General features: G+C 51.8%; 1 protein-coding gene across 9 annotated transcripts in view; it reads left to right on the forward strand.

The window, feature by feature from the left end:
- Positions 1-16,659, forward strand: part of ADAM15 (ADAM metallopeptidase domain 15) — a 192,829-nt gene that overhangs the window by 170,163 nt on the left and 6,007 nt on the right. For 6 of the 9 annotated variants that reach the window (XM_085638483.1, XM_085638486.1, XM_085638490.1 and 3 more), the window contains one exon: positions 4,009-4,139. The exons of the other annotated variants lie outside the window; for them this stretch is intronic. In XM_085638483.1, coding sequence (XP_085494609.1) covers positions 4,009-4,139 — 131 coding nt within the window. The remainder of the gene's footprint in view (positions 1-4,008; positions 4,140-16,659) is intronic. 9 annotated transcript variants of the gene reach the window in all.

The raw sequence follows: 16,659 nt of genomic DNA on the forward strand, positions 1-16,659 counted from the left end.
GGTGGTTGTAAAACCCCCATTTAACTGCGATATGGAATTCCAACATAAAAACAATAGGAGCTCCCTCCCTATCGCGAAGGGGTCAGGTTGACCCCACCTGGGGTATGAGACGCCCGGATGAGACCCCGATGATGAAGCATGCCACACAAACCCTGTGCGGGCGAGGGTCGTTTCAAACAGGAGGCGTTTGCCCAGTGAGCCGGAGGACGTGAGCGAGGAACATGATATATTAGGTGGTCGTTTTTTGTGGTTCAGTTATTGTCTGGGGAAGACGAGCCTTTTGTCCTCCATGGACACCTCCCTCTCCCTCTGTTTTCGAGTGAATGGTGGAGACACGTAAGTTTACTCTTTTGGGTACATTTTCACCTGGGTTCTGGGATTAGCCCAACGCCGTAAAGTTATTCAAAGGTGTGAGAGTAAACTTACTAGTAGGAAATCTATGTGTGTAGAGTTACCTTTATGTATAGGCCCCACTGCCTTAGTTTCGATCCATCTCTTGGGCATTTTTTTACAAACCTGGCATGTGCCAGGCCATCCCTCAATGTCAGCAGGACGATCAATATTGTGACCCTGACCTCTTCTTTAAGCCATGTGTGTCCCCTCGGTTCAGCAGCCTATATATAATATGGAGGCGGCGCAGGAGCGCTTCCCATGAGGCTCTACGCGCCAGCACTTCAATCTGAACTCAAGCCTTACAGGTCCATTCTGCTCTGCCAGCTCCCAAGGGCTCTTCGGCAATGATCTGGGTAGGATACTCCTGTGGCGATGTGCGCTTTATAAAACCAAAACAATATTTTTGCTTTTAGACACTGTTTTTTCTTTCTTTTGTGTTTCAAATGACGTAAAACCCGCAGCGTTCCTCAACAATGAAATTTAGCTAAAACCATGACAACAAAGAAAAAACAAAACCAGAAATGACAAAGCAAAAAGCTGCAGCAGACGCCAGGCTATTAGCTTTGCCAGACCTTGTTCAGAAAGCTCAGAATGGAGATATATATATATATATATATATATATATATATATATATATTCACTGAAAAAACCATAGGTTTCACACATGTTATAGTTAGCGGAAATTTTACTGATAAAAAACCAATGAAATTCCCCCATTATAGTTAGTGCAGGCAACTATAACTCACGCGACCGCAATCCTCTGCTGATGCTAATACTGTATTTAGACACTTATTTGCCCATGTCGTCTTCCATAAATTTTTAGCTATACATATATTACAAATATTTTTTTTTCATAAAGACACATATGTCATCAGCAGAAGATTGCGGTCGCGTGAGTTATAGTTGCCTGCACTAACTATAATGGGGGAATTTCATTGGTTTTTTATCAGTAAAATTTCCGCTAACTATAACATGTGTGAAACCTATGGTTTTTTCAGTGAATTTGCAAGGTTTTTTAAATGCTAATTCCTAACTATAACGTGTGTGAAACCTATGGTTTTTTCAGTGAATTTGTACGGTTTTTAAAATGCTAAGTTACTTTACGCCATTCGTGGCGTGCGCACCCACTTAACGCAGTTTGTTCCGTGCGCGCACGGTGCGCTTCGCGCACCGTGCGCGCACAGTGAGCACGCGGTGCGCTTCGCGCACCGTGCGCCCACTTTACGCAGTTAGTGCCGTGCACGCACGGTGGGCACGCGGTGCGCTACGCGCACCGCGTGCCCACGTTACGCTAGATGGGCCATGTACGCACGATGCGCTTCGCGCACCGTGCGCACATGGAGGACATATGATGCACTTCGTTTTGAAAGGTAATATTTTAATTTTTCAGACACGTTATAAGCCATGCACAAATGGTGCCATTCGGGCACCATTAGCACATGGGGTGGGGAGAGTGTGGATAATTTTTTTTAAAAAATATTTTTTTACCGTACACGTACGGTAAGCGTAATCGGCGAAATTAGCGAAAAAATAAAAATTCCGTTTTTGGCCTTGGGGGATCTTTGGGGACTCCCTCAACATGGCTAGGTGCTTTGGAGCTGTCCACACAGCCCCTTTACATGTTTTTGTCCTTTGTTTTTTAATCCACACTCTCAGTGCGAGAGAGAAAATGGCGGCCGCCGCTTCCTGGTTTCGGCCGATTCGAATGTTTACTAAGATCTAAGAGCCAATCAGAATCGCGCTCGCGCACGTCACCGTACGCGTACGGTAAGCGCACCGTAAGCGCACCGTAAGCTGGCTCAGATATATATATATTGATTTACAGGCTATTGTCTCAGAATCTACTGAACAGATTTACACCAAACCTACAAAAGGCACTTCCTTGACCTGAGGACTACCTCTCTGCCAAATTTCAAGTAATTCTGTTCAGCCGTTCGGGCTGTAGCTGTGTCTAAAGGTCCTATGGAAAAATGCATGGGAAAAACGCGTTTTGGGACCCCCCTTTTATCTCAGCCCCCGCTTGACGAATCCCCCCGAGACTTTCAGGGTAGGAGCGGAGCGTAGCGCCCCACCTATTTTGAAAAATTCGCGAGGATTCGTCGACCGGCGCAAAAGTTATTCAAAATAGAATGTTGCGGATTTCCTATGGAAACGTGGTCCTAACTAGAACTACCTACTGGCGACCGCCAGTAGGTAATATATATATATATATATATATATATATATATATATGTATATATATATGTATGATGTATGTATATATGTTCCAGTTTATTCTAGCATTTCACTACCATAGGCAGAATAGCATAAAACAATGGCTGCAGCTTTCTCCATCCCCACAAGAGGGCAGTATGGTTCCACATGTCCCTCACTTCTCTCCGCACAGATGGAATTACATGGAACTTTATACGTGTGTGTGCAGAGGTTGCAGGCCCTCTCGTCCACTTTCCTCGAGACCATCTATTACAGGTTTCCTGTATTAACAGGAAGTTAACATTTCTCATGCGGTATTCACACGTTTTATCATTGATTGTTCTCATTCCTTCAGTAAGAACGAATACCGACAATTCACTAGGTTTCATGTGTTGTTATGACAGATACTCCAGGGTTGCATAAGGAACAGCGGAGCCGACAGGGTAATTCATTCACGTTAGACTCATTGATTCATAATCCGCACTTTACAAAGGGAGCCTCCTCTCGGCTTCTCTGGGGACATTTAGCAGCCATTCTTACTCTCCCAAGGAGCTCAATCGGGCGCCCTGTCCCTCGTCCCTGATCAGATTCAAATACATCTAGGTGATCACATCTGTTTTGTGCAGAGTTTAACACACCCATAAAAATTTTTTTCCAGACAAGTGGTGACCAAAGCCCACTTTTTTGTTGCTGTCCTAGCACGAAAGAAGGACGCTTCAATGCATTACTGCAGTACAAAGGAGATCAGAAAACTGTTTTTATTTACTTGAACAGGGCTCGAGCCAACATCTGTTTTATCTAAGATTCTGCATGACGTAGTTGGGGTGGGGCAGTGGAACAGTATACATGGGCTATGGCAGCTCCAGATCTCTTACACAGCGGTTTACTGATCGGAGAGTGGGCGTTTGCTGCTGGGGTTGACGCTAATCTTTTTGGTATGGAATCTCCAATAAAAAAGATAACTTGGTTGCAGTCTTGTAGCTGCCATCTGGTGCCTCTTGTTGCTACCAAAGTGCTAACTGTTTGGAGCGGGCGAAGGGTGGTTTGATTTGTGGAACCAGAGAAACCCTGGTACTTATCTAAGACCCCTACAGAGGAGTTCAGGGAGATGAACCAGAGCAAGTCGGTGAGATGTATCACTCATCAGAGGAAACGTTGGTCACTGGAAGTCCTGGATGTTAGCTGGCATGGCAGTAGGATGGCTGACCCTAAATTGTGCGAAGTTTCAATGGAGGAGCTTTCGTCAAGATTAATGTTGGTGCTGAAGACTCTGACTCGCGTGAAAGAAATGAGTCCGCGCCATGTGAAATGTGGCCAGAATGCACTAATCTGGAATTTACTGGCCTATGATCTAACAGGAATTTTAGGTTGTAAGCAACTCCCTGATGGCAGTGAGTAACTTCTCCTATTTTTATTACACAGCCTCAAGTTCTTGCAAAACCGCCTCCGCCACCGAAGAAGGCTCTCCCATTGGGTCCCACTTTCCAGACAGATGGGGAGTTGCCCTCTTCGGTTCCCTTGTACCATCCACCAGTCATGGTTTTCCCGTCCAGGTGAGTGTTTGTCATTTAAGAAGCCAACTAGCCCTGAAAGTCTATGTGGCAAGCATGGTTTCATTCAGTGACAAAGCAACATTTGCAATTCCAGAAATGTGAACTAACCATGTGGCAGATGACTGATGGTTTCGGGATATAACATTTCAGATTTATTACCTTTGAATTTCCCAGGCATCAGGCTGGATTCGGAAAATTTTGCTTGAGCAATACCCCCTTGGATGGCTCCATTCAGCTGCGCGTGACGTAGTCAGCGTCGTTAGCAGCGGTTATGACATCGCGGTCACCTATATAGATGCCACCCATGCGCCGGATGTCAGTTCTTTTCTTTCCGTGCCAGTTAAGCTCCGATACGGAGAAGAGCTATCCCTCTGTCGCTTTTTGACAGGCCTATCTGAAAGAGACACGTTAGTGATAGATTCCTTACCTTAGAATAATCCCCAGACGTCAGACTGGATCCGGAAAGTTTTCTGCTTAGCAGTACCCCTGCGCGCCAGTAGGTGGCGTTGTGCGGCTCCGCATCTGTCAGTGGCGTCGTACGCGCAGGAATGACGTCACGGAGACTACTTAGGCGCCACCCATGCACACTGACGTCAGTTCTTTCTTTTTCCGTGCAAAAAGCGCAGATCCGTATTGAGCACGTACCTCGGTCATTTTTTGACCACTTTATTTAGACTTTTTGTCTCCTTTTCTTGTCTCCTGGTGCACGTAGGGATGCCCGGCTTTAAGTCTTGTGGGTCGTGCCACCGTAATATGTCGGTGGCGGACCCCCATGATGTCTGCCTCTACTGCCTGGAGAACGACCACGACTCCCGGTATTGTCGGGACTGCCGTGCCATGGCCCCGAAGGCATTACGGGAGCGGCACCGGAAGTTGCTGGAGGTCCAGCACTCCTCTCACCGCCGCTCCGTGTCTAGGGGCCATTCGCGGGACCGCTCGCGGGACCGGAGCCGTTGCTCCTCGGACTCTTAAGTCTTCACCTTCAGATTCCAGTAAGCGTTACCATAAGAAGAAGTCGAAGAAGCGTATTCGCTCTCCGAAGTCCCCCCGTCGCTCCCCAGAGGCCGACGAGGGGGACAGGGGCTCTGCCACTGTGGCTCTTCTGGAGCCTGGGAGCCCCGCGGCCTACCCGCTATACCCAGGTCCGTCCGTCCGAGGCAAGAGTTTCTTGCTGCCTTGGACCGCCTGTTTAGGCCTCGGGCTCCCGCCGGTGCGCCTGCGGGCCCCGTGTCCAGATCCTGTTGACCCGTCGGCACCGCCTCCGGCGCCAGCCCCGGAGCCACTGGATCGAGCGCCCGCGGCTCCGTCCCCGGCGCCACAAGGTGCAATGCCGCTGGCTCCGGCCCTGCCCTTGGCTCCGGCTCCAGCGCCGCCACAGGCGCCGCACTGGGTGCTGTTTATCACGCCCCAGCCCCGGTTCTCGGACCATTTCGTTCCGTCTTGGGATCCTCATTGGGATCTGGTTCTGGGTCGGCCCTGACCAGCGCGGCTCCCGGCGCCGCTGGCCCCCTCTCCGGCTCTGGTCCTACCACCGCGGCCGGCTCCTTCTACCCCGGAGCCGGATGAGGACTGGGACGGCTCCAAGGCCCCTTGCGCGAGCAGGATTGGGTGGATGACCTTCAAGATGCGGGTGAACTTGATGTGTCGTCTGACCCGGGGTTTTCCTCGCCTCCGTCTACTATGAAGGAGGGCGCTTCCTACACTATGGTGCTGCGTCGAGCCGTGGAGACTCTCCATCTCGACCTCCCTACGGTGGCCCTTAAGACCAACTTCCTTACGAAGGTGCTCCAGACGGCGTCTACGTCGTCGGAGCCGCTGCTCCCCTTCAATGAGGCCCTTACCGAAGTCCTCTTGGGTACTTGGTTGTGGCCGGCCTCGGGGGCGCCGGTGGATAAGAACGTCGCTAGGCGTCATCGCCCGGCGCCTGGTGATCCCGCCTTCTTGACCACTCACCCCACACCTGAGAGCCTGGTTATTCAGGCCTCGACATCGCAGAGTGCCTTTCCCTCGGCTCCGCCGGATAAGGACTCTAAGATGCTGGACCAATATGGCAAGAAGTTGTTCTCCTCAGCCAGTTTGGGGTTGAGGTCGGTTAATACCGCCTGCTTATTGGGCCGTTACTCCCACGCAGTGTGGGATTCGGTGGCGGAGGTTCTGCCTCAGTGCTCTGAGGAGGTCCAGGCTGTCCTTTCCCAAGTGATTGCGGAGGGCAAGGATTCAGTGAAGTTTGCCATCAGGTGTTGTTTGGACAGCGCTGATTCGTTGGGCAGGGCGGTTTCCACGATGGTGGCGTTGCGGCGCCACGCCTGGTTGCGTTCCACTGGCTTCTCACTCGATGTCCAGAGCTCGCTCATGGACATGCCCTTCAATGGCTCCCGCCTCTTTGGTGATAAGGCTGAAAATGCCCTGGAGCGCTTTAGACTCTCGTGCCACGGCCAAGTCTTTGGGTCTTTCCTCGAAAAACCCTGCCACAACGGGGTTTCGTTCCTTTTGTGGCCAGGGCAGCGGTATCCAGGTGTGCTCTTCCAGCAAGCCTGTGCAGAACCAGCCTCAGCGAGGCCGCGGACGTGGGTTCCGCAGGGACGGGTCTGGTAACCTGCGTGTGGGTCAGTCCACTTCCATCCCCGCTGCTTCTGCCTCGAAACCTTCCTAATCCGAGCTTCAGGGGGCATCCCACGCCAGTGAGTGGCAGGGTTAGCCTTCATCTCTGCCGCGAGATCACGTCGGACAAGTGGATGCTGCAGATAATCTGCCAAGGTTACTTGCTCCCCTTTCTGTCCTCCCCTCCAGCCATGCCGCCTCGGTACCACCGCATGTCGGGGTATCATTTGGCCCTTCTCCGTCAGGAAGTCTCGGTCTTCCTGGCCAAGGGGGCCATCAAGCGTGTTCCTGGGCCAGAAGTAGGACGTGGTTGTTATTCCCACTACTTTCTGGTTCCCAAGAAGGCCAAGGGGGGGCTTGTACCTCCGGGACGTCAGTCGCTTCCTCCGGAAGGAGAAGTTCAAGATGCTCACTCTGGCTCAGGTTCTGACTGCCTTGGACCCTGGAGACTGAATGGTAGCGTTGGACTTGCAGGACTCCTATTTTCACATCCCTGTCCTGCCGGCCCACCGGTGTAACCTGCGGTTCATCGTGGGCCAGGAGCATTTTCAGGTTGCTGTGCTCGCCTTCGGCCTTACCAGCGCCCCTCGGGTGTTCACGAAAGTGATGGCGGTGGTCGCAGCTCATCTGCGCAGGTCCGGGGTGTCAGTCTTCCCCTACCTCGACGACTGGCTGTTGAGGGCGGGCTCGCCCCCGGCTGTCGTCTCCCACCTCCAGGCTGCGGCCTAACTCCTGCATTTGATGGGGTTCTCCATCAATGTGCCGAAGTTGCACCTGAGCCCCTCTCAGATGCTCCCTTTCATCGGGGAGGTTCTGGATTCTACGTTGTTTCGGGTTTATCCTCCCGAGCAGCGTGTCCGGGATATTCGGGCTATGATTCCGATCTTTCAGCCTCTATCCCGGGTTTCAGTCAGGATGACCCTCCAGCTGCTGGGACTGATGGCCTCCTGCATCCTGCTGGTGACGCATGCCAGATGGCATATGCGGGCTCCGCAGTGGGACCTGAAGTTCCAATGGGCCCAGCATCAGGGTGACCTGTCCGGTCACGTCCAGATCTCAGAGGGCGCTGCACGACAGTTGCAGTGGTGGCTCACGGACCGCGATTGGGTCAGTGGCAGATCCCTCTCCCTTCCCCAACCGGAGCACACAGTGGTGACGGATGCGTCCCTCCTGGGATGGGGTGGCCACATGGGAGAGGCGGAGAACAGAGGCCTCTGGTCTCCGGCGGAGTCCCGGCTCCATATCAACCTCCTGGAGCTGCGGGCGATCCGGCTTGCACTAAAGGCATTCCTTCCCTCTGTCCGGGGAGGTGTAGTGCAGGTGTTCACGGACAACACCACTGCCATGTGGTATTGCAACAATCAGGGCGGGGTGGGGTCGTGGACCCTATGTCAGGAGGCTCTGCGCCTCTGGACATGGCTGGAACATCACGGCATTACCTTGGTGGTTCAACACCTGGCAGGTTCTCTGAACGCCAGGGCGGACGAACTCAGCCGCCGGTGCATGATGGATCAGGAATGGCGTCTGCATTTGGACGTGGCGCAAGGTCTCTTTCAGCAGTGGGGAGAGCCTTGGTTAGATCTATTCGCCACCGAAGAGAACGTGCAATGTCATCAGTTCTGCGTGTTGGAATTTCCTAGGCGGCACTCGCTCGGAGACACTTTTCGTTGCGAGTGGAGTTGCGGTCTGTTGTGCGCCTTTCCGCCTATACCACTTCTGCCCAGAGTGCTGAAGAAGATCAGGCACGACCGAGCCCAAGTCATTCTTGTGGCTCCGGACTGGGCTCCAAGAGTATGGTATCCCGAGCTACTCCGTATGAGCATCGCTCCCCCGATCCGTCTGCCTCTTCGGGAGGATCTTCTGTCGCAGCAGTAGGGGACGGGCCTCCACCCGAGCCTGTCCAGTCTCCACCTCCATGCATGGAGATTGAGCGGCGACAGTTGACACCTTTCGATCTTCCTTCCAAAGTCTGTGATGTCATTCTGGCAGCCAGGCGTCCCTCCACTAAAACGGTATACGCCTGCCAATGGAACAGATTTGTGGCTGGTGCACAGGGATTAGCTTGTGACCCCCATTCAGCTCCTCTTTCTGAGGTCCTTCTGTTCCTCCTGTCCTTGGCCCAGCAGGGCTCTGCTCTGGGCACTATCAAAGGTTATCTTTCGGCCATCTCTGCCTTCCTGAGGCTTCCTGATCAGCCTGCTCTTTTTAAGTCCCCGGTTGTTAATCGTTTCCTCAAAGGCATTACACACACATTTCCTCCCGTGCCTTTCATAATGCCTCAGTGGGACTTGAATCTTGTCTTGACTTTTCTGATGTGTGCTCCCTTTGAGCCTCTTTATAACTGTCTTTTGCATCTTCTTACTCTCAAGACTGCTTTCCTGGTTGCTATCACCTCTGCCAGAAGAGTGAGTGAGCTCCAGGCTCTTTCTTCCAAACCTCCTTTCCTTTCTGTTCATCCGGACAAGGTGGTTTTAAGGACCTGTCCTTCTTTCTTGCCAAAGGTTGTTACGCCCTTTCACATCGGGCAGACCATCACTTTGCCCACCTTCTTTCCGCTTCCGCATCCTTCCAGGGAAGAGGAGCGGCTCCACCGTCTGGACCCGAAACGTGCGCTTGCTTTCTATCTGCAGCGTACACAACAGTTCCGGGTGGATGATCAACTCTTTGTTGGTTACGTGGGCGCCAAGAAAGGTCGGGCTGTGCACAAACGAACTATTTCCCGGTGGGTTGTTTTGTGCATCAAAGCATGTTACTCCTTGGCCAAGAAGGAGCCTCCTGTGGGGCTGCGTGCCCATTTGACCAGGGCAACTGCAGCCACTACTGCCTTGGGACGCGGTGTTCCCTTGCAGGACATTTGTCAGGCAGCTACGTGGGCCTCGCTGCACACGTTTACCAAGCACTAATGCCTTGACAGTCAGGTCCGGAGAGACGGCTTCTTTGGCCGTTCTGTGCTCCATGAGTTTTTGGTGTAATCTTGTTCGCAGACCCACCACCGGGGTTGGTATTGCTGGGGTATCTATTCTAAGGTAAGGAATCTATCACTAACGTGTCTCTTTCAGATGCACATGTTACTACTTGTGTAACGATATATCTGTAACAGATATTAGTTAGTGATAGATTCCTTACCGCCCCACCCATCTTCCCCGTTCTGCGGACTGATTACTAGGGTTAAGGTCATTCCTTTAGGGCCCTAGTATTATGCACCTATGGTCAGTGTCTTGCATGGCTCTGTGTTTCGGCGCGGAAAGTCTTGTACAGAACTGACGTCAGAACGCATGGGTGGCGCCTAAGTAGTCTCCGTGACGTAATTCCGTCGCGTATGATGCCACTGAAGGACACGGAGCCGCACGACGCCACCTACTGGTGCGCAGGGGTACTGAAAAGCAGGAAACGTTCCGGATCCAGTCTGACGCCTGAGGATTATTCTAAGGTAAGGAATCTATCACTAACTAATGTCTCTTACAGATATATCGTTACACAAGTAGTAACTTGTGCTTTTCGACTTTTTTTGACTTCGTTAATTTTTTTCCATTGTGAGCGAGGTTGTCTTCGAGGAAGACAGGGATTAAGCCGTGCAGTGCCTTTCACCGTATGGTGTCAGTAACCGACCCCCACCTCAACTGTCTCTGGTGACTCGAGCATGCCCACAACTCAAAGTCGTGCTCGGACTGCCGGGCTATAGCTCCGAAGACCTTGCGGGAGAGGGCTATGAAGCTCCTTGCGGCCCGGCCGTCGACACTCTCCAGCAAAACTCCACAGAAGTCATGGTCTCGATCAAAGATGAGGTCGCGGGACCACTCCCGGGGCCCTAAGTCCTCTTGGTACTACTCGAGGTCATCGGGACACTCGGGGAAGAGGCACAAGAAGAAGCCAAGCGGACTTCATATTTGCCTCGACTGTTGTCCGTCGACTAACGAGGTAAGGAGCATTGACGCTCTAGGCATGGTTCTGCGAAGCTGGAGCCATGGTCAACTTTGCGCCTCCCTCCCTTTCCGGGAGTCGGAGCGACCTCTGCTGAAATTAAATATTTTTACAATGCCATGCACCATGTGTTTGAGCGGGCCGACCCCTCTGGTGAGCCCGCGGGGTCGGAAGGGACCCCACCAGATTTGAGGCATCGGCTCCGGCCACGGCACCGGTGGGGCCTATCCTATCCCGGTTCAGGGATGGCGCCGGTCGTGCCATCGCTACCTTTCCCGGCGTCAGACCCGAAGTCGGTGCCTTCGGGACTGCCGGTGCCCGCTGGCGGTTCCAGCTACATCCTTATCTCTGAGGACATGGAGCCGGAACAGCGTCGCTCAATGCCGATGGAACCCAGGAGTTCTATGTTGTCGCCGGAACATTTTGAAGATGTTTTAGGCACAGGAGAGGGTTGGGAGGGGTCTAAGGACCCTTTAGAACACCAGGATGTTTCAGCAGAGCAGATGGACTGGTATGGGGAACTTGAGGAGGCCAGTGGACTGGATACTTCCCCAGATACTGGCATGGTCTCTCCGCCAACTGTGGGTCCGGAGGAGGGGGCATGTTATGCCATGGTGGTCAAGAGAGCAGCCGAGGTCCTCAGACTGGAGTTGCCCTCTGTGTAAGTCAGGACTAATCTCCTGAACGAAGTGCTTCAGCCTGGGGCTTCCACTCTGAAACCCTTTCGCCCGTCAATGAGGCACTTACTGATGTCCTTCTAGGCAAGTGGTCGAAGCCTAGCACAGGGGCTCCTGTGAATAGGACAATTGCACGCCGCCATTGTCCGGTTCCGGGTGACCCAAAGTTCCTCAGCCCACACCCCACCCCTGAAAGCTTGGTGGTTCAGGCTTCTACCTCCCAGTGTGTGTTTCCTTCCGCCCCTCCAGATAGGAAATCCAAGAGGCTGGAATAACTTGGGAAGAAGATGTTTTCTTCCTCCAGCCTGGCATTGTGGTCGGTGAATACTGCATGCTTATTGGGCCATTTCTCCCTCTCCTTTTGGGAGACGGTTGCGCAAGTGCTTCATAAGTCCGAGAGGAGTCCCGGGCTGTGCTCTCAGGCGGTTAAGGACGCGAGAGATGCATCAAAATTCACTCTAATGTGTGGCATTGACACGACTGATTTGCTGGGCAGAGCGCTTTCATCGACAGTGGCCTTGCAGTGCCACACCTGGCTTAGAACAACTGGCTTCTCGGGCGATGTCCTGGTAAACTTAATGGACATGCTGTTTGATGGATCCCGTCTTTTTGGTGAAAAGGTAGACTTGGCACTAATGCGGTTCAAGGACTCTCGAGCTCCGTCCAGATCCTTGGGCCTCTCTTCTACACCTCGTGGCCAGTCTAGCTGTCACCCCATTGGCGGCAACGGAAGGGGTTTCCAACCGCATCAGCCCTATCCCAGCCACCTTCCTGCGCAGACTACCCAAGTTGTGGGGGGATGAGGACGCGGTTCATTCCGACCAAGAAACAGAAGCCAGAAGTCATCAGCCACCCTGCCCTCAGCAGCCACAGCCTCCAAGCACTCCTAGTCTGGCTCTGCAAGACTACACCACTCCAGCTGGTGGGAGAATCCATCATCATCCCCCCCATCGGACAAGTGGGTCTTGCAGATCATTCAGGAGGGCTATTCTCTGCCTTTCCTTTCTCTTCCTCCTCCCATTCTGCCAAATCAAGAATGGCTGATGGAGGATTATTTAAAGAGGAAGTTACAGTTCTCCTGGCCAAGGGAGCTATAGAGAGGGTCCTGTATTCAGAAGTAGGCAGTGGCAGTTATTCCCGCTACTTTCTGGTTCCAAAAAAGAACAAAGGGTTGCAGACCATTTTAGATCTTCGGACCGTCAATCTCTTCCTCAAGAAGGGGAAGTTCAAGATGCTTACTTTAGCTCAGGTCTTATCTGCCCTAGACCAAGAAGACTGGATGGAAGCGTTGGACCTGCAGGCTCCGTATTTTCAGATCCTCATCCTGCCGGGCCACAGGTGTTACCTGTGGTTCAAGGTAGGCCACGAGCACTTTCAGTTTACTGTGCTCCCCTTCGGCCTTACCAGTGCCCCTCGGGTGTTCTCCAAGGTTATGGCAGGTGGTCACAGCTCATCTGCGCAGGTTAGGGGTGTCCGTCTTCCCCTACCTCGATGACTGGCTGTTGAAGGAGTCTGCCCCAGGCTGTTGTCTCCCACCTTCAGACTACGGCGATCCTCCTGCATTCGCTGGGGTTCTCAATAAACGTGCCAAAGCCACACCTGACTCCTCAGATGCTCCCTTTCATCAGGGCTGTTCTGGACACAGTGTAGTTTCAGGCTTATGCTCCTGAGCAGCAAGTCCAGGATATTCAGGTTATGATTCCAATGTTTCAGCCTCTTCCTGGATTTCGAGAAGACTGACTCTGAGGCTGTTGGGACTCATGGCCTCCTGCATCCTGTTGGTAAAGCATACCAGGTGGCGAATGCGGGCTCTGCAGTGGGACCTGAAGTTCCAGTGGGCACAGCATCAGAGAAATTTCACTGACGTGGTCCAGATCTCGGAGGAACTGCGAGAGATATGCAGCGGTGGTTTGATAAACCGCAATAGAGTCAACGGCAGACAGCTTTCCTGTCCCCAACCAGATCTCACCGTTGTGACAGATGTGTCACTTCATGGATGGGGCGGCCATGTGGGAGAGGTAGAGATCAGGGGACACTGGTCTCTAGTGGAGTCGGGGCTCCACATCAGTTTGTTGGAGCTTCGAGCAATTCGGTTGGCATTAAAGGCATTTCTTCTCTCTGTCAAGGGGAAGTCAGTGCAGGTGTTCATAGACAACACCACCGCCATGTAGTACTGCAAAGAGCAGGGCGCGGTGGGGTCATGGACTCTTTGTCGAAAGGCCCTGCATCTCTGGACATGGTTGGAACAGCAGGGCATAACCCTGGTGGTTCAACACCTGGCAGGTTCTCTGAGCACCAGGGCAGACAAACTCAGCCGTCGATGCCTAGATGATCACGAATGGCAGCTCCAGTCGTAGGTGGCGCAAGGTCTTTTTCAGCACTGGGGAGATCCTTGGTTAGATCTGTTCACCTCCGAAAAGAATGCGCAGTGTCAGCGATACAGCGCGCTGGAGTCTCCAAGACGGCTATTGCTCAGCGACGCCTTTCATCGCGAGTAGAGCTCAGGCCTGCTGCACGCCTTTCCGCCCATACCACTCCTGTCCAGGGTTGTGGAGAAGATCAGGAACGACCGGGCCCAAGTCATTCTTGTGGCTCCAGACTGGACGAGGAGAGTCTGGTATCTAGAGCTTCTGAAATTGAGTATTGATCCTCCAATCATGCTGCTCCTTCGGGAGGATCTTCTGCCGCAGCAGCAAGAGAGGGTCCTCCACCCAAACCTGTCAACTCTTCGCCTCTATGCGTGGAGATTGAGCGGCAGCAGTTGATGGCTTTTGATCTTCCTCCCGAAGTATGCAATGTTATTTTGGCGGCCAGGCGGCCCTCCACTAAGACAGTATACGCCTGCCATTGGCAGAAGTTTGTATTGTACTGTACAGAAAGGTCTATTGACCCTCTTTCTGCTTCTCTTTCCACTGTTCTTTTTATTCTGACCCTTGCCCAGCAGGGCTCTGCTTTGGGTACTCTTACGGGTTATCTTTCTGCTCTATCTGCTTTTTTGCGGCTGCCAGACCAGCCCTCTCTCTTCAGGTCTCCAATTGTAAATAGGTTTTTGAAGGGGTTGGCTCACGTTTTCCGCCCACGCCCTGTTATGCTGCAGTGGGACCTTAATTTGGTCCTCACTTTTCTTAAGTATGCTCCCTTCGAGCCTTTACACTACTGTCCCCTCCAACTGCTTACCATCAAGACAGCCTTTTTAGTGGCCATAACATCTGCCCGGAGGGTGAGTGAGTTGCAGGGGCTATCTTGCACGCCTCCCTACATGATGTCTTTTCCAGACCAAGTGGTGCTTCACACCCGTGCTTCATTCTTGCCGAAGATGATGACCCCATTCCATCTGGATCAGTCTATCACGCTGCCCACCTTCTTTGCTCCCCCTCATCCCTCTAAGGAAGAGGAGCGTCTCCACCGTTGCATTGTAGTTCTACCTTGACTGCACAAAAGGGTCCTGAGCGGATGGACAACTCTTTGTGGGGTATATGGGAGCTAAGAAGGGGTGGGCAGTGCAGAAAAGGACAATTTCTTGCTGGGTCGTTCTCTGCATTAAGATCTGCTCTGTCCTGGCTAAGAATCAGGCCCCTGAGGGATTAATGGCTCATTCCACCAGGGCAATAGGCTGACATTACGGCTTTGGCTCATGGTGTCCCAGTCCTGGAAATCTGTTAGACAGCAACGTGGGCATCTTTGCACATGTTTGCCAAGCACTACTGCCTGGATAGTCAGGTCCGCAGGGACGGACATTTTACCCCTTCGGTCCTAAAGGACTTCCTAGTGTGAGGTATTGGTCCGCAACCCACCGCCGGGAGAGTATTCGAAAGTAAGGAATCTGCAACTAGTTACTTACCTTCAGTAACACATTATCTGGTAGAGACTCTATCTAGCTGCAGATTCCTTACAGGCCCACCCATGCCTCCCCGCTTTGCGGACTGATATTGTTAGGGCTAGGGTTACTCCCCTTTTCAGGGCCCTAGTTTTGCACACGTTTACGCCAGTTACTTCGTGGCTCTGCGCTTCTGGCGTGGAAAAAAATAAAAGTATGTCTGGGTGGCGCCTATATCTGTGACCGCAACGTCATAACCGACGCTAACGATGCTGACGACATCACGCGGAGACGTATGAAGCCACCCGACGGCATGCACAAGGGGTATTGCTCAAGCAAAAGGTTCCTGATCAGCTTCACGTCTGGGAAATTCAAAGTAAAGAATCTGCAGCTAGATAGTCTCTACCAGATAATGTGTTACCAAAGGTAAGTAACTTGTTCATCTGCACAAATTTGGGTGTGTGGAAGACTTAAAACTTTCATCCCACATGCAATGGAGGCCTATGAATCATGCAGCCCATTTGAGCTATTTTTCCTTCTAAGGTGCTGCATCATCTCCCCGTTGCAGACTCCCTCTACACTACCACCCTCTAACCATAGCATTTTAGATATTGCCTCTCACTTCCTGCAAGAAAGCGTCATATACTCTGAGGTACCCATTTAGATTTTTACCATATAGTTCCCTCTATAGACTAGCTCTGTAGTTAAATATAGCACGAAGGCATGTGCCTCGGACATCAGTGGTCTCATGCCCAAGCGGCCAGTTGCAGCGCAGTTTTATTATTGCGGTGTGACCGGCCTGTGTTCACAAAAACTGGCTGCCTCATTAACAATAATATGGAAGGAGTCGGCTTGCAACTCCATGTGTTCTCTAGCGAATGCTGGGGTGAAGACCTGCATGAGGCCTTCATCCAAACATTCAAAATCACAATGTGCCTGCATTGTGACCCCAATCCCCTAAAGGAGTAGTGATCACAATGTACAACCAGCGATGCACTAGGATTCCAACCATGGAGGCAGCATGAATTTTTTCATGGGACTACGTTTTTCTCCCTTCGATGTTCGCAGCCTTCACTAAGCTTAAATTCATGGAGTGGTAATCGATAATTAAGTATATTAATTAACTTACAAGATAACACTTTAAAACAGTGTTTAGAGAATTCTGAGAACCCAGGCATATAGAATTTACATGAGGACGAATGATCTAGATGATGTAACACCCTCACAAACACAACATGCATTAGACACCTCCACAGAAAACATTACTTTTGAGGAGCTTGTATCATTTAGATTAAATTTAACACTTCGCTTGAAGCGGCTTCCCCCGATAGTAGGCTCAATAAACAAGTTGGGCCCTCATAAGAAAAACTATATCTCTCAAGTAATGGGAAAACTACAGGAGGGAAATAAGATCGAAAGACTAAGATGGTCCTTACTAGACTTTCTCACTACAAGGGATACACATCAATTTTGGTATGTTATAGCAAAATGTTTAGGCAAGGAT

This window comes from Triturus cristatus, chromosome 12, assembly GCF_964204655.1.
Source record: "Triturus cristatus chromosome 12, aTriCri1.1, whole genome shotgun sequence".
Classification (NCBI taxonomy): Eukaryota; Metazoa; Chordata; class Amphibia; order Caudata; family Salamandridae; genus Triturus; species Triturus cristatus.